The sequence below is a fragment of the Tenrec ecaudatus genome, chromosome 1 (genome assembly GCF_050624435.1).
Source record: "Tenrec ecaudatus isolate mTenEca1 chromosome 1, mTenEca1.hap1, whole genome shotgun sequence".
In the NCBI taxonomy this organism is placed as follows: domain Eukaryota; kingdom Metazoa; phylum Chordata; class Mammalia; order Afrosoricida; family Tenrecidae; genus Tenrec; species Tenrec ecaudatus.
This window is the reverse complement of record NC_134530.1, coordinates 182,474,222-182,496,430: the sequence shown is the minus strand read 5'-3', so window position 1 is coordinate 182,496,430 and position 22,209 is coordinate 182,474,222. Positions and strand designations below refer to the sequence as shown.

At 37.0% G+C, this 22,209-nt stretch overlaps 1 protein-coding gene across 1 annotated transcript in view; it reads left to right on the top strand.

Moving 5' to 3' along the window:
* Window positions 1-22,209, top strand: part of KIFAP3 (kinesin associated protein 3) — a 168,027-nt gene that overhangs the window by 25,867 nt on the left and 119,951 nt on the right. Inside the window, exons 3-9 of the mRNA XM_075564772.1 lie at window positions 1,057-1,211; window positions 3,364-3,419; window positions 4,497-4,638; window positions 12,216-12,315; window positions 13,373-13,497; window positions 15,300-15,398; window positions 19,335-19,513. Coding sequence (XP_075420887.1) covers window positions 1,057-1,211; window positions 3,364-3,419; window positions 4,497-4,638; window positions 12,216-12,315; window positions 13,373-13,497; window positions 15,300-15,398; window positions 19,335-19,513 — 856 coding nt within the window. The remainder of the gene's footprint in view (window positions 1-1,056; window positions 1,212-3,363; window positions 3,420-4,496; window positions 4,639-12,215; window positions 12,316-13,372; window positions 13,498-15,299; window positions 15,399-19,334; window positions 19,514-22,209) is intronic.

The window sequence follows — 22,209 nt, the reverse complement described above, 5'->3', positions numbered from 1 at the left end:
GCTCTCATTGCAAACATTAGAAACACCTCTAACAAATTTAAGCCCAAAATGAATGCATTGCAGCCTGTGAAGTGACTTGCAGAATCGTAAGGGGACCAGAGATTTGGGGATATCTGACCACTAAATCATTAAACTGGTTTTAGATATTATTTCTGAGGGGACCTAAAAATGTATGGAATTTTCCATTATCTTAATTCCATGTTTTGCTTTTTCCATCTTAGTGTTACATGGTGCATGTGCGTGGTAGTCTCTTGCCATATGAGCTTCCACACCGGGCCTAATTTATATGTCCAAAGAGCTCCCTCATGCATTTTCAGATTCCAGATAACCTTTTCATTTTGGATTCCCAATGGGTCTTCTGGGCTAGGTTAAAAGAAGAGAAGGGTTCTGGCCCCACCCCGCCCCACCCCAGCATAGAGTCCTTCCCTTCTGGCTCACAGTGAGCCTATAAGACAGGGTGGGACTGTCACTGTGGGTTTCTGCGACGGTCACTCTTTACTGGAGTAGAAAGCCTCGTCTTCCTCCCGAGGAGCAGCTGGTGGTTTCAAACTCTTGACTTGTCATTAGCAGTCCAACGTATGCCACCAAGGCTCCTCAAAAGGAAGACGGGTCTATTTCACTTTACTTTGGTATTTTTTAATGTACTAACCTAAATATATAATGTATTCTTTTGTTCCTCAGAGTTTTTAATATAAATATCTACCTTTTTTTCTTTTATACCTTGTATATAATTAAATCTGAAAAGTATCCATATCATATATATCTAGTGACCAAGAACTTTACATACATTTACCCCATAAATATTGTTTTAGAACCACCTCTGAATATGCTGACCTGTCTGAGAGAGTCAGATGTAGGTTTTTATGTTCCTTTATTTCTTTTTTGTCCAGCTCAAAGAAAAACATTTGTCTACAGTTTTCTGAGTTTATCCAATAATGTATTATATTTTACTCAAGTTATCTGGGCAGATACATTTAAATGCTTCACAAATTCTTTATTTGAAACTATTGCTTACTTTGATAACACCTGAGTTGGGGAATTCTGATATGCTTGCAGCATTCGTCTGAAGAGTCTCAATGCCAACACAGACATAACTTCCCTGGCACGGAAGGTGGTTGAAGAATGTAAGCTCATTCATCCCTCAAAACTAAATGAGGTGGAACAGCTGTTGTATTACCTACAAAACCGCCGGGATTCACTGTCAGGAAAAGGTCAGTAGAATTACTGATATCTTAATGCAAAACTGGAGTAGTTTGACTATGGTTTGTTTGCACTTGTTATTTGAATGTTAATTTTGCTCGTTTGTTTGTGTTTTCACTACTGCTCAGAATGGGAAAGGGATTAAAAGAATCAGCAACCGTGGTAGCTTTGTGTGTATTAAGCTGTATGTCAAATGTTTCAACATAAAATTATCTGGTTTCATTTCACATCGTGTGTTCATAAACATTGGCTGATACAGGGACTAGAAAAGGAAATATCTGTATCATACTGAATCTAGAGTTATAAAAAAGATAATTTATTACAAGAACCAATTTTCTGAAAGCACATTCAAAGGAGCTTCCAAAAGTTTGTGGAAAAATTCCATGATCTTTTTCATAAATTTTTTGAACACCTCACCCCCCACCCCACCTTCCACCATAGATTTAAAGTGAGCAACATTGGTCTTTTAAGTTGTTTTGTATTTATATCAGGTTGTATGTTATAGTTAATACGGTTTTTCCAAATACCAACTTAATATCATTCTTAGGACAGAATTATGAAATTAAAATCAGATTCTATTCTGATTCATTTTAAATATACATATATTTGATGTGTTCTTTGATTTTTCAGGTACATCATTAAGATATTTTGATAGGATTTTGTTAGAAAATGAAATTGTTATCAATCAGAAAATAATTTAACAAATAAACAAAAGTTTATTCAACACTTTTGAATAGTTCTTTAATTTATTTGAGTAGGATGTTCATTTTGCACAAATGTAGAACATTTTTTCTAATTTATTGTCTTATTTCTACTTGTAAAAAATAGCAATAGCTCTTAATTTAGCTTTTAAATTATTCAAGTCGTATTTTATTAGTTTTCACTTAGTTTTTATTTAGCAAAGTCTATTCATGTTCTTTGCCTTGTTGGTTTTCCTATTCTTACTTTAAATAGAAATTAGTATGAAGAAAAAGGAAACTTTAAAATACTGTTTTGCTTTTTTTATGGTAACCGTGGTATGGCGAAATGTAATTACTTGGTATTAGGTTTTGTAACTTTCCACCAAATGACTGGCTGGAACATGTAAATAGGATATATTAAACCCTAATAGAGGAGATGGGTCAGTTTTGCCATTCCACTGGGAATATAAATGAGCCATCTCAGAATCAGGAAGACAAAGAATGTTGCTACCATCAAGAAAGAAGAGCCACAAAGGGAGCCACATGCAAGATCTCTGTCCCAAGTGGCAGAGGCAGCAAAGGAACTAAATGAGGAAGCTTTGAGATCATCAGGCAAGCTGAGACTGTGAGACAGAGCAGAAGAGCCATGCGGAGACCATGGGACAGAGCAGAGGACCAGCGTGACGACTGTGAAGCAGGGTGGTGGGCTTCTGAGTCCATGGAACAAAGCAGAAGACAAGTGACCCTGTGCCTGAGAGACCAAGGACCAGAGAGAGACATGCATGCCAGCGTGGCTACGAAGAGGCATTAAGGAACAAGGACCTTTATCCTTAACGTTTTGAAGCCTGTTAGATCCCGTAATAAGCTCCATAATCATTAGTGCCGTCTATGAGGTCTTCGTGGCCATCGCAATTCATTTTCAAACCTAACAGAGAAGTAGGGAACTGAGGAAGGTAAGGTTGCTGTCAGAATAGAGAATAGAAGGATGGAGGGTGGAAACATAGCTGATTTCTCTCTCATGACACTCAGTTTGGGGCTGACGTGGAGTTACATTCTCCTATTTTGTGTAATCAGAGGAGGTCAGGCATAGTCCCCATGCAATTTCCTCACCTGCCTACATGTATAACCAAAAAATTACCTAGAAAGGAAGAGAAAGGTACTGCCTACCATATTTTGGGGGATCAGTTTAGATTTTTAAAATAGATTTTATTAGTTTATGCACAGAGAAAATGATTTGCTCTGAACATTCATTGGCGTATTTGTTTATTAAAAGACACTATTGTAAATGCCTTCAGAATAATATTCATTTGTCCTCATGAGAACAGATGGAATGTAGGTGAACATTCTGTGTACATTAAAAAAGATTATTTTATAAACTCTATAGCTTAAAGCCTATTTTTTAGTAGAATTAAACTCAGCTGCTTGCTGAAAATAGAAATTTACCTAGAAACACCATAAACCTAATGCTTCTAATTTGTTCTAGAAAAAAAGGAAAAATCGAGCAAACCCAAGGATCCACCTCCTTTTGAAGGGATGGAGGTAAGACTGCAATCTGATCTAATAGAGAATTGAGGGTAAGATGTTACCTTTTTTCCACTACTAATGCATATAATCATAACACTATTTATGATACTAAAAGATGGGGAACAAACCTAAGTTTCCGTCAATGGGAGAGTGGAAAAAGCAAGCAATGGTACATCCACACAATGGAATACTATGCAAAGGTGTAGAATAAGGATGAATCTGAGAATCATCTCGTAGCATAAATGAACATGGAGGACACTATGTTGAATGAGCTTGTCAATCATAAAAGGACTAATATTATATGACACCACTATTATAAAAAGCCAAGAAAAGGTTTTCACACTAAAAGGATGATTACTAGGTGTAAGACAGGAAGTTAACTTGGACAAAGGGAATGGCAATAATATGTGATGATTGAGAGGTCAACAAAAATGAAGGAGGCATGAGAAGGCCCTGTGAAATTTGCAAGGGTTAAAGGTAACAGAGGTGAATACTGTTTTATGCACAGTACTACAGTAGTGGTGATCTATGACTACATACTTTGATAGACTTGCAGATTGAGTATATGGGGCAAACCGTGACAGTATACCCACTATATATATATATATATATATATATTTGACAGAGGATATTTGAATGTGTTTATTTACCTTTGCTGCATCAGTGAATATGGTGCGTTACACAAAGAATAAAGCTTTGAAAGCTCCTTAGACATAACCAAACACTATGAAGAAATAAATAGCTGGGTCTGGAGGCTCAGGATCATAATCCTGGTGGGCATCAAGGTCAACTGTCATAGCATAGTTGTACATCCTACTTTTCTGTGTAGGGACCAGAGCCTTAGCTTGCCAGCAGCCATCAAAGGCGCAACTAAAGAAGAGTGGAAGGAATTTTGTCTTGAAGTCCTTTTGTGCTAGAGCTCTCAAAGGTCTATTAAAAGAACATAGATACTATGAGTTCCTGAAAATTTATCTGTTGTTATAAAGGGAAATTTATTAATTGCAAAATAATTCTTTGACCATGGTTCTGTTGAGTATTGTGTTTGGTGTTGGTTTTCACTTTCAGTATTTCATGGCTCTTCCTTTGTTTCAGATTGATGAACTTGCTAACATTAATGACATGGATGAATACATTGAACTGTTATATGAAGATATACCTGACAAGGTTCGGGGTTCTGCGTTGATCCTGCAGCTTGCTCGAAATCCTGATAACTTGGAAGAACTGTTGTTGAATGGTAATTTCTATCTATAAATATTGAAGTAGAAAAATAACTGGAGCACCTTTAAAAATCTGTAGCAATATAGAAGTAGGAGTCCCTGTGTGCTACAGTTAACGTGTTTGGCTCATAACAGACGGGGTGGCAGCTCAAGTCCACTGAGAGGCACGGAGAAAGTTCTCCGGATCTCCTTTCAAAAAATTAACTGTTGAAAACCTTGTGAACACCATGGCCACAGTTCTTTGACACACACAGGGTTGCCAAGAGTCAGAATCGACTTGATAGCAGCTGGTTTTTGTTATTATAGCAATACATCCTAAAATTGCTTTTACCAGTATGAGAAACCGTATTTCACAGCTCTCTTCCCTTCTGTTTTATTCATATTTTTTAACATGTAGTAACATTTAAATATGTTGTAAATATGCTGTGTATATCTCTTAAACCACTTACACAGGGAATACTCTGGAAAGCTGTATTTTTAAAACTAGGATGCAAATTCAAGGCTGTAACATTTTCAAAAGTATGTATGTATTGTTTTTATTAAATTATCATTTCACTATTAGTTTTCTGTCAGCACAGCAAAAGTTATGCTTCATCTTTATAATTTTCTTTATTTTTTCCCAAAACCATTTTATTGGGAGTTAATACAGATATCATTCCACAGTTCAGTCACACCAAACAGTACTGTGTAATTGCTACCACACTCAGTTTCAGAACATTTTCTTCCTTCTTGAACAACTTGATGTCAGTTCCTTTTACATACACCCCCTGTCCCCACCACCAGTGTACACCCCCCCGCTCCCCGGGAAACCCTTATTCTACTTGTGTCTTTATAGGTTCATCAACTATGGGTTTCAGATACTGAAAAACAGAAAAAAATATAATTTCCTTTAGATTGAATTTAATATCCCTCCTGTATTTGCTTCCTTTTCATTAGAAGTGCTTTGTAGTAAAGAAAAGGAGATAGGAAGCTTTTAAAACCTTTTTCTCAGTAACAACAGCATAGAATTATTTTCAAGTATGATGATCTGATCATATGTCTTTGAAAAAATGTAATAAGCTATTAGTATTTTATTTCTATCACGAGAACCCCCCTTTTCTTAGCTACTAGGGTTCTAGTTCATGTAGGCATAGGTTTATTCCAAACAAAACATATTTAAATATGTCTCTATATTTAGTGTATGTCTAAGTGAGGAGGACTTGAAACATTAGCTGAAGAAGATCCAAGATTATGGCCATTACAACTCAATGTAATGAAGACCAAATTCCGCACAACTGGACCATATACCTATAACATGAAACATGGAGAAAAGATTGAAGTTGTCAAGGATTTTGTCTTGATGGGATACACAATTAAAATGTTAGTGAAGCAGCAATCAAGGGCTCCAAAGAAGAGTTGCATTAGGTAAATCTGTTGTACAGGACCCCTTTAGAGTACTGGAAAGTAAAGCTTTTGCCTGGAGGACTGAGGTGCAGCTGACCCATGCTATGGTATTTTCCGTTGCCTCCTTTGCATGGGAAAGTTGGAAGACCTAAGGACAACTGATACTTCTGAGTTGTGGTGCTGGCGAAGAATATTGAAAGTACCATGGGCTGCTGAAAGACAAGCCTATCAGTCTTGTAAGAGGTATGGTCAGAGTGCTCCATAGAAGCAAGGTCAAAGAGACTGTGTCTTACATGTTTTGGACATGTTGTCAGGATGCACCATTCCCTGGAGAAGGACATCATGTTTGGTAGAAAAGCAAGGCAGTGAAAAAAAGGAAGACTCTGAAGAAGACGGATTGACACAGTGCGGCTGCAACAGTGGGCAGGTGCAAGATTAGACAGTGTTTTGTTCTGTTGTGCATAGGACGCTATGCAGAAATGACTGTGGCGCCTAACAACAACCACACCAACTGTCAGTAAGTCACATATCTTAGTCTCATTAGAGTGCCTTCATGGTATCCTAATGAGACTAAAATGTATCTTAATCAAATGGTGACTCCAAGGGGATCTGCTGAGCTACCTACTTCTAAGGCAGAGAGGTCAGTCCGTTCAGAAGGCTGTGGTGTAAGAGGAGTAATTTTCATGGACACAGAACAGGCATTGGGGCTTATTATGAAGAAGCTTTAAGATCATTGAAAACTACATGGATGAGATAAAACATAGGAAAGTGATGTTTTTGGTTTTTTTCCTGCATTACAACAATATACCTGCTCACTTTTAGCTGATAGCAAGTGCTGTCCTACAAAAATTTTATTGGGAAACCTGCCTTTATTCTCCCTACAGCCCAGATATTACCCCTTCAGAATCCCCCCTTAAACTCAAGGAATATTTAGAAGACAAACAATATGAGTTTTGGACATGATATAAACCGAGTGTTAAATTCTTCAGGGAAGAGCTTAGGAGAGTTGAAAATGTTGCCTTCGTAAGTGTAAGATATAACATGGAAGATGTGTCAAGAAACAAGAGCTTCACGTTTTTATATTTTTGGTTAATAAACATTTCTGTGATTTTGTAGCAATGTTTTTTTAACTGTTGTATCTGAATATCATATCCACAAACTCAGTAAGAATTCACTAAAAGTACTCATAGCAGTTTTGTGGTCATTTGTGTGTACACAAACACACGCACACACATGCACACATAACAACATAGGGATTCATTAGAACATAATAGAGGATGCTGTTTTATTATATCAGAGCAGGTGTGTGAAAGGTATGTAGCCTTTATCATGCTTGTTCTGTGTGCTGAGCAAATAATCTTGAAAAGTGACGTTATAGGAAGAAGAGCACGGCAACATGATTGGAAGAACACACATTCACCGCCTGTTAATTAAAGAGGACTTGAAGCACTTACTGTTGACAATACTTAAGTGTGAATTACACCGCCACATAAAGAAACCAAACACCTTTTCAGCTGGATCAATAAATAGGGAAAAAAGTTGCAGAGTGACTAAGAAAAGCCAAAAAATTCTCTGAATTTGTGTGTTGGCAAAAAGTATCAGATGTATGATGGACTGATAAGAAGAAATAAATCTGTCTTTACAAGTACAGCCATAATGCTCTTTAGAATCTAGGATGGTGAGGTTTTGTCTCTAGTATGCTAGTATGTTATCAGGAGGAACCAGTACCTGAAGCAGTATATAATTTTTAATAGAGGGCTTAAACATGGCTGTGTAGATACACAGGATTGCTTAGTATTTTATCCTATTGTACATAGGTTAGTTTGAGTCAAAATTGACTCAGTACCACTTAACAGTCGTAACATGTGCAAAGTGGCAAAATATTCCCAGCTGAGGTCTGACAAGGCTGGTCCATTTTTTAGTTTGACTCATCATGGGAAAGTATTGGAATATAATTACAGTGAATAACAAAAGTAGATTGTCTCCATAGGGAAAGAGGGACCAAACTTCAACGCAGTGCTCCAAGATGTGCATGTAACATGTGCGCATGGAGTAGGGAACCAGTGGAGAGGTCTGAGGAGCCGGCCTCAATCCCAACTATGAGGACACCTGCCCCTCCCTGCAGAAAAATTTATCTCAGAGGACAGCACTGAATCTGCAGCTCTGGGAGAGGACATGTCTGATCAGAGCACATGGGGGCAACTGAATGGGGAGGAAGAGAGAGTGGAGCACACCCTGTCCCATCAAGCCTTGAGGATGATATTCCCGCTTAGAGCAGCCAATCCACAGAGAAGACCACATGGCTGGCCCCACTATAAGACACAACATCCCTCACTGACCCATAGCCCTACAGGGGACAACACTGGAGACACAGTATGGGAATTCCGCCCGATCTGATCTCACCACACTGAGGCAAAACACTAAGGGTGTGGAACAGAACAGCAAGGGAAGCAGAGCAATGAAGTCCCCAGGGAATACCAAAAGTAGACTGTGGCCAGGGCTTGGCGCCCCAACAGATTCCACTGGAAAATACTCCTAAAGGCCAACAAACAGTCCTTGAACTAACCACAAGCTTTTCTTTCTTGTTGTGTGTTGTTTTGTCGTTGTTTTGTTGCTTGGTTTTGCTCTGTCTTGTTTTTGTGCATGTTATTATCTCCGCAGATCTGTTTAAATAAGAGGCTGGATGAACAATATGGAGGCGAAAACAACGGGACTCACAGTTCTGGGGGGACATGGGTGGGGGAGATAATGGTGTTAACAAACCCAGGGACAAGGGAACAACAAGTGATCCAAATCAGTGGTGAGGAGGGTGTAGGAGGCCTGGTAGGGTGTGATCAAGGGTAATGTAACCAAGAGGAATTACTGAAACCCAAATCAAGACTGAGCATGATAGTGGGAGACAAGAGGAAAGTCAAAGGAAATAGAGGAAAGAGCTAGGAGGCAAAGGGCTTTTATAGAGGTCTCAATTAAAGGCATGTGCATATGTAAATATATGAGGATGAGGAAATAGATCTATGTGCATATATTTATAGGTTTAGTATTAAGGTAGCAGAAGGACATTGGGCCTCCACTCAAGTACTCCTTCAATGCAAGAATACTTTGTTCTATTAAACTGGTATTCTATGATGCTCACCTTCCTGATGTGATTGCTGAAGACAAAGCAGTTGCATAAGCAAATATGAAGAAAGCTGATGGTGCCCGACTATCAAAAGATGTATTATCTGGGGTCTTAAAGGCTTGAAGGTAAATAAGCAGCCGTCTAGCTCAGAAGCAACAAAGCCCACATGGAAGAAGCACACCATCCTGTGTGATCATGAGGTGCTGAAGGGATCAGCTATCAGGCATCAACAAAATCATTCTGTGCTCACCTCCCTGATACAATCGCTGAAGACAAATGGGTACATAAGCAAATGTGGTGAAGAAAGCTGATGGTGCCCAGCTATCAAAAGATATAGATATAGTGTCTGGGGTCTTAAAGGCTTGAAGGTAAACAAGCAGCGATCTAGCAGAACAAAACCCACATAGAAAAGTACACCAGCCTGTGCGATCACAAGGTGTCGAAGGGATCAGGTATCAGACATCATCAGAACAGAAAATCATATTGTGAATGAGTGAAGAGTGGAGACCCAAAGCCCATTTTTAGGCCATTGGACATCCCCTTACAGAAGGGTCTCAGGGAGGAGACGAACCAGTCAGGGTGTGATGTACAAGTTTCCCTCTAGTTTCTAAATGCTTCCTCCCCACCCACTATCATGATCCCAATTGTACCTTACAAATCTGGCTAGACCAGAGGATGTACACTGGTACAGATAGAAACTGGAAACACAGGGAATCCAGGGCGGATGATCCCTTTAGAACCAGTGGTGAGAGTGGTGGTACCAGGAGGGAGGAGGAAGGGTGGAGTGAAAGGAGGAACCCATTACAAGGATCTACATATAACCTCCTCCCTGGGGGATGGACAGTAGAAAAGTGGGTCAAGGGAGATGGACAGTGCAAGATATGACACAATAATAACATAAATTATCAAGGGTTCATGAGAGGGGGGAGTGGGGACGAGGGGGGAAAATGAGCTTATGCCAGGGGCTTAAGTGGAGAGCAAATGTTTTGAGAATGATGAGGGCGCTGAATGTACAAGTGTGTTACACAATTGTATGTATGTATGGATTGTGATGAGTTGTATGAGCCTCTAATAAAATGATTTTTAAAAGATGAGAAAAAGTAGATTGTATATGATTTTCATGTCTTAAATATTTATATTCTGAATTCTAATCATTTTTCTCCCATGTACTTGGATATAATTACTTGTCTATTGCTTTTTTATGCATAGTATCTTCTGTAATGCAGAGGTTTTAAATTTCCATGTACTCCAATTTAAATCTTAGTTTTTACATATTTGTAGGAAGACTTCTTTGTTCTGTTTTACAGTGACGTTTATAATCTACTGGGAACATTGTTTTTTTAACAGTTTTGTTGAGATGTCATTTAATTAAATGTTTCTCATTGTACAGTGAAATGGCTTTCATGCATTCACAAAGTTGTACAACCATTGTCACTATTTAATTCCAGAACATTTCACAGCCTCAGAAGGAAGCTCATCTCCACTTCCACTCCCCAAAGACAAACTGAGTGGAACTTCTCAGGGAGCATCCAGATCGCCCCAGAGTGGCGACAGCTCTCTGAACTCTAAGCTGATCTGGCTCTACTAGTTGCTTTTAGGTTGCTATTCATAGAGAGCAATTCGGATCCTATTGATTTTCAAGGTCTACCAAATAGCTGAACTGAAGAGAATGGAATTAAGGAAAGTTAAAATGCCTCAAAGGTCACTGTTCTTACTGGGTTTTTTTCCTTCTTACTGGAATAAGCACTTCTTGAATTGTTGTGATCTTTTGGTTAGTTATTAGTTCTTACAGTTTTTAACCAATGTATCTTATTCTGTTTATCAAAGAGTGGATTTTAGAAATTCACACCCAGACATTCTGGAAATGCTTGACTCAAATTTATTTTTATTTAAAGTGGGAAATTGCAATTTAGTTATCTTTTTCCATATTTAATAGCTAATTATTCCAACCTAGTTAGTGGAATATGCAAAGATTTGAAACATATATTTACCATACATGCTATTCTTTATTTGAACAGATAATTCTTGAACACTTATTCTGTGCCAGGTATCATTTCCATAATACAAAAATACTTGGATCTGTTTTTCTCTTCCATTTTGGTCTCATTTACCTATTTGAGCTTTGCTATTTCTGTATCATACTGTTTGACAAAAGCTTTAGAATTAATGAAGTTCTCCTGGTTGCTTGTCTTCCCCTGCAAAATTGACATTGCTGATCTTGTACATTTTTTGTATATTTGAGAATCACTTTATTAAACTCTCTAAAATTAAAAATCATGATGGCAATTTTCATTGCCATAGTAATTACTGATAATTTATAAATAACAATATCCCAAGTGCCTATTGAATGTGTCTAGATTATGATTTCTGTGTTTTAAGAAAATATATTATTTCACTGTTTATTTTAAGACTTATGTATTTTGTAATAATAATCCAATCTCACTACTTTATTTTTATTTTAGACATGATAATTCTTAACAATGTGTTCATTAATTTTACCTTTGCCAAGAAAAAAAGTGTAGCATAGATGTTTTATTAACTTAGCCTAAAGCTAATGTATGAATTATGTTCAGTTTTTTACTATTTTAGCATGAGTTTGCATGATACTGAAATATTATTTTTCTACATATAAAATTTATTTTCATGTTAATTTCTTTTAATGGAGTTAGTTTTAGCCTGCTAAAATGTTCATTATTCTTTAAACTTATCCTAATTTTTTCTAAATCTCAAATACATGAAATATATTAAAAAAGAAAAAGATGGTAATCTAAAACCAAGATTACAAATGGAAACAAAAATAAAAAAATAAGTGTCCTTATTTTTTTAGCACTCATAATACATATTATGTCACTCTGTCTAAATCACATTTTCTCTTTGTAGTTGTAAACTTAAGGTGATATATTACGAATTTTGAAATGGGGATTTTGTTTGCCTTTTAAAAATAGGTTTCAGTGTTGGAAAAATGCATCCTACTTTTTTGTTCCAGTTCCTAACCTTGTTATTTATTAATGACTAGACATTTAAAACCAAATCATCCTTTCTACCAGAGGTAAGGCGAATTGTCTTTATTGTACGTCTCCCTTCTTTCTTTAGAAACTGCTCTTGGCGCGTTAGCAAGAGTCCTGAGAGAAGACTGGAAGCAAAGTGTTGAGTTAGCTACAAATATAATTTACATCTTTTTTTGCTTTTCTAGGTAAGTATAAAAATTTGTAAGTAAAAGTCCTAATCTGTATTTTTCTCTACACCGTTAGTTCAGGCAGGAAATCATTTGTTTTCCTAGGCTTTCTGTTTCTGTTCGCGCTCAGTCTCTGAACCCGTATTCACAGTATGTTTCTCTCTCCAGCACTCTGTTCTTTCATGTAGTCTATAAATGCTCATGCATGTACACACACCTCTTTGCATGCAAACACAGGAAGTGAGTGTAACAGCTTAGAGTTTATGCCTCTGGATGTAACTCTCTGGATTTCTCTTCCCCACCCCTGTATTTGTGACCTTGGTTACATTCATTGACTTCTGCACCTCACTTTCCTCATCATCTTCAGGATATGAGCAGTGAAAATAACCTCTTAGGGTAGTTTTTAGGACTACATGAATTAATGAACTAAAATATAAAGAATTAGAATAAAGCTTTAATCAGAGAAAGTGTTCAGAAATTATATTGTTTTATATAAAATACATGTGCACACACATACTCTTATGTGTCCATATATATTATTTATCAACATGTAATCTTTAAAAGGTTTTTTATTCAGACACTGTGAAGTTTCTAGCCAATTCTTAGCTAACTGATTGCCACTATTTCAAAATTGTGCCAGCGTTACCAAGCTTAAAGTTATTGAGTAAGTATCTGAATAAATGACTGCTGAAGAAATATGGGAAAATCCCGATTACTAATATGCTGTTGTTTATTTTCTGGTACCAGTTTTATACAATAAATAAATTCAATTTCTAGTATTATTGCACAATTAATTTTGCTAATTTGGTATTCTGAAATTTCATTTTTAGAGTACCTCAAAAAGTAGTTAATTGCAAAACTGTAATTCTAACTTTACAACAAAAAAATGAGCAAGTGATTTCAGTGAAATGAGTATGTTAAACTATCTTTAAAGTAATCTTATGCTGTGAAGTCTTTGTGTATGAGTACTGTGAGTGTATTCATTTATTGCTTGTCCCAATGTTTACTTAAAACAAATCTCCTTAACCTATAGAACGTATTCCTTTTAATATGTATTAACATCTCTTCTTTAAAGCTTTTCTCAGTTTCATGGACTTATCACCCATTATAAAATTGGAGCTCTGTGTATGAATATCATTGATCATGAGTTAAAAAGACATGAGCTTTGGCAAGAAGAGCTTTCTAAAAAGAAGAAAGCTGATATCCTTTAAAATAATATTTGCCCCTTTGTTGCCTATTGGTATAAGCTTTGGAACGATAGCGTGTTTTTTATTTATTGTTGTTGTTTTTATTTACCATTCAGAGTTCTTGAATGTAAACCACAATGCTTAGTGCATAAAGGTTAAGATAAAGATTGAAAATAACAGAAAGACTGCAGCTTGACGTAAATTTGGGGGGTGGGCTGGGGTTTTTTTGTCTCCATAGCTGCCTTTAGTTTATGAGCAAGAAATAGTGGTTATGAGCAACTGAATGGGTGAGTCTCTACGGGGCTACACCATATGCCGTCTGAAATCCTTTAGTTATCTAAACCTTGGCTCACCGCTGGTGCTTTTGTACTTCTCTCTGAGTAGTAGAATGACTTTGCTTAGAATTAATGTAAGTTTGGTGATGGGCCTAATTTTAAATTCTGTTTTTCTAATTAGTACAAAGATACTTTCTTAGTAAATACAAATTTGAGAGACCAAATAAGTGATAGAACCTATAAAATAAATCTTAGAAATGAATGTATTTTGCAATACAAGGCTCTTTTTTATAATATCTCTGGCAGATGATTATTTATCTTCTTCTCGGTAACTGTCTAGTGATTTTAGCCCATTTTGTGGTTTGAGATTCTACTTATTATAATGTTCTTTTGCTTAGTGAACAAAATCAGTTTTCAGTGCCTTCTATTCCTTTGTCCTACCTCCACACTGAAGCAATGTAATTAAGGACTTTCTTTTCAAAATCAACTTCGTCATATATGAAGACATTTATCATAGTGGCTCCTGAATGGTTCGGTGTAACCAAACTTTATTTAAATAAGAGAGGAAGGGAGAAAAGCATTACTAGAATGTTTTAGTAATCATTAATTTGCTTAGCTTTCTTCATGATTGTGATTGTTGACAAGAACTAATATTTGAGGACATGTTACATTAATTCTAAATTTCACTACTGTGTTTGAACCACTAAGAAAAGAAAGAATGCTTCTAATTAAATAATGACGCATCATGGATTAGAAGAGACACTAATTCTGCAGCAGTTAAATATGGGAGAAGTGTGTCTTAGAATCAAGAGGTTATGGTAATGAAGAGATATAAAATTATCCTTCAGAATGTTGACCATTTTTCTTGAAATAAGTACTATTTTACTGTCAAAATTTCCTTCTGATTGGCTACAAATAACATGTAAGAGTATCATTTGTTTACTTCATACTCAGGGTTCTTTGTTTAACTGATTATTTCTGTAAATTCAGAGCATTATTTCAGACCTTAAAATGTACTTTTTAAATTTGTTTACCTATAATTTTAGTATATTTCCCTTGGAGTCTAATGTGGGTGACGAAAAGCTGTAGTTGTAATTTGCATCTTTAAATGTTGTAGACATCTGTCTGAGCTGAATCTAGTAGTTTACTAGTACTTACTTGACACGAATTCGTAGATCCATTTGATACTTTGTGGAAAGTGATAGACTTGTACACATAAAATATTTCTGGAAATATTTTCTGGATGTTCTGGAAATTCAAGTCCTCAGTGAAAATCAAATATGTACATAAAAGTATTCCGAAAAAATCCTTGAAACATAGACTAAGATATCCTATTAGCACAGTTATTGGGCAGAGAAGATTTTATATATATATATATGTATATGTATATATATACACATATATATGTGTGTGTGTTAAAATAAGCTATTAAAATAATGTTTCCTTTAAAATTTAATAGTAATATTTGTCATAATACTTTTCAGAGAGCTTTTTTTTTTGTTTTATTGAGTACCTAAGATCCTTAACTTATGTCATTTACTTGATGAAGACCCTGAAAATCAAACTTTGAGAAAAGATTATGAAAAAACATTTAAAAAATACCAGGGGCTTGTGGTAAAACAGGAACAGCTTTTAAGAGGTATGAATTCTTAAACAATTAGAAATGTAACTATTACTCTAGAAACACTTACTTTGTTTGATTTTTCTCGTTAAAGTAATATGCCAGAATAGTTAAAAGTTTTATAAATCTTGATAATTGTAAATGTTCTTTTGTTTTTAGCTTAAGTACTAGTGTTTTAAATTGAACTAAAATCAATTTCCACCAAAGCCCTTTCAGGTCTAAAGTATATATACTTATGACTTAATTACTCTGAAAAGATTTTTTAAAATTATTTTGAGGGGGCTCATAAACTTTTATCACAATCCATACATCCACCCATTGTGCCAAGTACATTTGTACATATGTTGCCATCATCATTTTCAAAACATTTTCTTTCTACTTGAGCCCTTGGTATCAGCTCCTCATGTTTTACCTTCCCTCTCCCCTCTTCCCTCCCTCATGAACCCATGATAATTTATAAATTATTATTGTTCATGTCTTGCACTGTCCAATGTCTCTCTTTACCCCCTTGTCTGTTGTCCATCCCCCTGGGAGGGTGTTATAGGTAGGTCCTTGTGATCAGCTCCCCTTTTCTCTCCTCACCTTTCCCTTACCTTCCTGGTATGGCTACTCTCAGTATTGGTCCCAAGGAGTTTATCTGTCCTGTATTCCCTGTGTTTCCAGCTCTTATGTGTACCCATGTACATACTCCGGTCTAGCCAGATTTGTAAGGTAGAATTAGGGTCATGATAGTGGGGGGAGGAAGCATTAAAGAACCAGAGGAAAGCTGTATGATTCATTAGTGCTATACTGCACCCTGATTGGCCTATCTTCTCCCCACAAACCTTCTGTAAGGGGATATTCAGTTGCCTACAGATGGGCTTTGGGCTTCTATTCCGCATTCCCCTCCTCATTCACATTATGATTTTTTGCTCTGGGTCTTTGATGCCTGATACCTGATCCCATCGACCCCTCATGATCACACAGGCTGGTGTGCTTCTTCCATATGGGCCTTGTTGCTTCTCAGCTAGATGGTCACTTGTTTATCTTCAAGCCTTTAAGACCCAGATGCTATATATTTTGCTAACTGGGCACCATCAGCTTTCTTCACCACATTTGCTTATGCATACACTCACTTTGTCTTCAGCGATCATGTAGGGAAGGTATCTCAGAATCCCGCATTATTAGAAAAGAGTGTTCCTGTGTTGAGGAAGTACTTGAGTAGAGGCCCAATGTCCATTTGCTTCCTTAATACTAAACCTATAAATATATGTACATAGATCTATTTCCCCATCATCATATAAAAATATATTTACATATGTACATACCTGTATTTAGATCTCTATAGATGCCCTTTGCCTCCTAGTTCTTTCCTCTTTTTCCATTTACTTTCCTCTTGTTCCACTATCATGTTCAGCCTTCATTTGAGATTCCATAATTCCTCTCGGTTACATTGCCCTTGATCATGTTGGGAAGGTGAACCCATCACAGGGTTGGATATATAGCCCACCCCACAGGGGAACGAATAACAGAAATGTGGGTGAAGAGAGACAACGGACTGTGTAAGACATGAAATAATAGATAATATATAATTTATCAAGGATTCATGAGGGTGGGAGGGTGGGGGAGGAAGAAGAGTAAGAGGAGCTGATACCAAGGGTTCGAATATAAAGAAATGTTTTGGAAATGTTGATGGTAACATGTACAAGTGTGCTTAATACAATTGAATGATGGATTGTTATAAGATTTGTAAGAGCTCCCAAAAAATGATTAATTAAAAACAAGAAACGAGAAACTCCCAAGGTCAGTGCTATGCCCTAGAGCAGCGGTTCTCAACATGTTGGTCATGACCCTTTTGGGGGTCGAACGACCCTTTCACAGGGGTCGTCCAATTCATCACAGTAGCAAATTACAGTTAGGAAGTAGCAATGAAAATAATTTTATGGTTGGGGGTCACTACAACATGAGGAACTGTATTAAAGCATCATGGCATTAGGAAGGTTGAGAGCCACTTCCCGGAAGGGTCATTGAGTGAGTTTACTAGGTATTTGCTGATTAAAAACAAAAAAAGAAATCAAATGAAACATTGCAGTTGCTAAGTCTGCTTCACAACACCTCGTTAAGGTGTTGAAAAGCAAGGGCCTTACTTTGAGGGTGAGATGAATCTGACCCTTGGGTATGGTATTTTCACTCACCTCATATGCATGTGAAAGTTGGACATTGACTAAGGAAGACTGAAGGAGAACCACTGCATTTCAATTATGATTCTGGCAAAGAACATTGAAAATACAACGGACTGCCAAAAGAACAAACAAATCCATCTTGAAAGAAATATAGCCAGAATGCTCCTCAGAGGCAAAAATGGTTTGGATATGTTATCAGGAGGGACTCGTCCCTGGGGAAAGACACCATGCTCGGTAAAGTTGAGGGCCGTGAGAAAGAGGAAGGCCCTGAACAAGGTGGACGTACCCAGTGGCTGCAACATAAGAACAACTGTCCGGATGGCACAGGACTGAGTGGTGTTTCGTTCTGTTGTACGTAGGGTGGTTATGAGTCAGAATAGAACCTAATAACCACAAGACAATGTGGACATGTAGTTAAGCCTTTGATAAAAGTTTAGAGGTTTAATTTCTTGCCTTACAAGAATACATAAAGAACTAAAATTAGAGTAAAATTAAAGTTACAGGAGGGCAAACATTTATGTTATCTCCAATAATCTACATGATTCTGACAGAAATTGTTAAAATTTAAGTCTGAAGGTTCCTATCAGTCAAAGCAAAATGAAGAATAGTTACCTTTTACATGATTTTCACTGTCAAAAGAAAACAAAGTATTTCTTATAAGAAGCCAACCATTTTTATTAGTGGTTATCTATAAGAAATTTTCCTTAAAGTAGTAGACAGCGACTTCAACTTTGTCTAGTACAGCAAAGGTACTATTGAACTTCATATGGCTCTTATAGTGAGTACCGGAAAATCCATTTTGAGAATGAAAATGTTGTAGTATCCTCAAATTTGCCCAGTTCAACACATCAGCCCTTATTAGTTGAACTTGAATAGAACCGTACCTTGTTTTCTGTATGTGTGAAATGTATTGTTCATTGCCTTCTTATTTTTTATTTACTACCTTTAATTGCCAGTGATTGCTATTAAGTTCTAAACTTTAAGAAGGTAGGAATTATTGTCTTTTATTGCTTATTATCTATATCTTATAATCATATGTGTTACACAAGGATGCTTCAAAAAAGTTCTTGGAAAAATTCCATTTTCTTGTCACTCAGTAGTACTGAGTAAATGGTTTCTATTGAAATAATTATGAAAATATTTATAGTTCCAGGGGAGAGACCCAAATTCAAATCCTGTCCAATGAATTGCATAACCACCTCCCACCTGGCATTAGAGATTTCTATTTTGCTATGATGTGGAAGAGGTTTCATTGAAGCCTCCAGACCAGGGGTTCTCAAACTTTTTAAACAGGGGGCCAGTTCACTGTCACTCAGACCCATTGGAGAGCTGGACTATAGTTTTAAAAAAAAACAAACTATGAACAAATTCCTATGCCCACTGCACATATCTTATTTTGAAGTAAAAAAAACAAATGTGGCAGGAACGCCCAGTGTGCCGGATAAATGTGCTCAGCAGTCCACAGTTTGAGGACGCCTGCTCCAGACTAAGACGAGGAAGAGAGGCCCCGTGATTCGCTACCAAAAATCAGCCAATGAGAATCCTAAGATCACATCAGTGGGTCACTGGCTTAAATATTGTTAGGGTGTGCATGGAGTCAGTAGGAGTTGGGGCTGACTCCAGAGTAGTTAACAACAGCAACAACAACAAATTACTAACTAGTTAAAATTTTCCAAATGCTACATACGTCACATGACCTTTTTTGAACTATATTAACTATTTAACAGAATAAAAATGATCTAATGATTGATTCAATATACCAGTCACTCAGTTCTCTATTTTGCTTTTCTAGTTGCTCTTTATTTACTTCTGAATCTTGCTGAAGATACTCGTACAGAACTGAAGATGCGGAACAAAAACATAGTTCATATGCTGGTGAAGGCTCTTGATCGGGAAAACTTTGAGCTGCTTATTCTGGTTGTATCATTCTTGAAGAAACTCAGCATTTTTATGGAGAATAAAAATGATATGGTAATGTATAAAACATCTTGAAATAGTTTCTGCTATGCATTTCAAACTAGAATATGTTCCTAATAAACTCTCTGAGATAATTCTGAATCAAGATTTTACAATCACAGTAGCTCACTTAAATGACTTCAGTAGGAAATCCCCATACTGAGTTAGTATTTCAGATAATTGAAACTGTATAGATAAAAATATTTTCCTTGTATGTAGAATGAGCCTTTCTATTATTTAAACTCCTCACTGCCATCAAGTCAATTCCATCTCACAGTGATTCCATAGGCAGCATAGGACTGTCTCTATGGATTTCAGAGATTGTAAATCTCTATGGAAGTAGAAAGCCTCATCCTTATCATATGGAGTAGCTAGTGGTTTCAAACTGCTAACCTTGCTTTTAGCAGCACAGTGCATAACCCTCTGTGCCACCAGGCCTCTATTTTAAACTTCAAATTCACTGCTATTAATCAATGCTAACAGTGACTTTATTGGGCAGTATAGAACAGTTTCTGAAACTGTATCTCTTTACAGGAGTAGAAAATCCGAGGAGGGGTTAGTAGTTTCAACTACTGTCCTTACAGTTAGCAGCCAAACACGTAACCACTACACCACCAGGGTTCCTGTATTAAACTTAGTGCATGCCATTTTAAATTTAATGTATGCAAATATTTTAAACTTATTGTTGCACTTCAGGATCATCTAAACATACTATTTCCTATGCACAATGTTGCTTCCTGCATATATTCCTGCTATTTGTGTAATTATAGTTTGGCCAGTCATTTCTCTGTCACCCACTGTTCCAGTCAGTAGGAACAGCATGCTGACTCTGCTTTTCATGTATCTCTTGAGAGGGTACTTTCCTTCCAGTCCTAGCACCAGGATATTCATTGGGGTCCTCTTCATTTCTTGTTTGATTTTTTTGTAGTAGGCTGCTGACTCTTCTTTGTCATTTTTAATTGTGGTGACACAGTAATCTTTGAGAAATACAAACTGAATTTGTAGCCTTTCCTTTTTCTGGATAGATATATAATACCGAAGTAGATGAGCGAGTACCCTCCACAAAAACAGAATTTTTTTTCCCAAAGCTATGTATTTAATTTTTTTTACAAAGCAACCTTACCATTTTCAAAGTACTCTCCATTACATGTAATCCATTTGTCAAGTCTGAGATTCCATTCTTGGAAACATTACTCAACCTCATCTGTTTGGACGGCTTTGCAACACCTCCCTTGCTTTTTTCTTCGCCCTTCTATGTTGTCAAAGCACTGTCCTTTCAGGTGCTTCTGCATTCAAGAAAGCAAGAAGGCACACGGAGTGAAGTCAGGTGGACAAGGTTCATGGAGCCAGGGAGGCATGCTGTTTTTGACAAAAGCTGGCTTCACTGAGATGGCTGTGTGAGCAGGTGCATTGTCATGGTGGCAAAGCCAGTTCCCTGTCTTCCGTCTTCAACAAATCAGGCTTTTTTTTGGTTGCACACTGGTATGCAATCTTTTTCAGAACCTCTAAATAGAAAGTTTGATTAACAGTCTTATCTGGTGGAACGAACTCTGATTGCATTACGAGTTGATGTTTTCATGTCCAGAAACGAGGTTTGTCATCAATTGACATTTTGTCTTTTTTGAAACAAGAAAACGACTCAGATGCTTGAGTTTTTCCCATAGCGCTGTTCTTATAAGCTGTGTTCGACATCACAACAGTTTCTGCAGCTTTTTTCCTGAGCACGAAACAAAATTTCACAGCTTCACGCTGTTCTCTTAAATCGGCCATCTCAAAAAATGAGGTTTGAGCGAAACCACTTTTACGGAAAAAATCACTGTGACTAGAGAGAAGAACCTTCCCAGGCTATGCCACTGGGTGCGCTAACTCAGAGTGGATTGCTTTGTGCTTGCCGAGTGGGAAGAATATGTGTTATGAAAGCTCTGCTCTGCCCAGCTCAACTCTGATTTTTTCCCACCTATATAAAGTATAGATTTTTATCATCTGCTTTTTCCCATGCCATTAAGAAGTCTGCGTAAGGAGAATGTTATATTGAATAGACATGTACTAAACACATCTTTTCATATATTTAAGGTGTCAACAGTTTTAAGGATTATGCTTCAATGAACATATTTATACATGTATCTTTGTTTACATTTCTAATTATTAGGGTAGATTTCTAGAAATGGAATCATTGATGACTTCTAAAAATGCATGCAATGTAAGTTATGTGGTCATGTGAAGTCAGGAGAAGTGGATTCCCCTTCATTTAGTCTACTTGTATATTTCTGCCTAATATTTTTTCTACTAAAATCAAATCACACATGGAAGCAGCACACCAACATATGTGATCATGAAGGGCTAAGGGGACCAAAGGCAGGGGGAAAATCATATCGTGAATGAAGGGAGTGCATGATGGGGACCCAATGCCCATCTGTAGACAACTGGATGTCCCTTGCAGGGGGGTAGTGGGGAGAAGATGAGTCACTCAGGGTTCAGTGTAGTAATAAGGAAACTCACAACCTTCCTCTAGTTCTTAAACGCTTCCTCCCCCCCAACTATCATGATCCCAGTTCTACCTTGCAAACCTAGATAAGCCAGAGGATGCACAGCGGTACAGTTGGGATCTGGAAACACAGGGAATCTAGGACAGATGAACTCCTCAGGATCAATGGTGAGAGTGGCAATACCGGGAGGGAAGGGGGGTTAGAAAGAGGGAACCAATCTCAGGG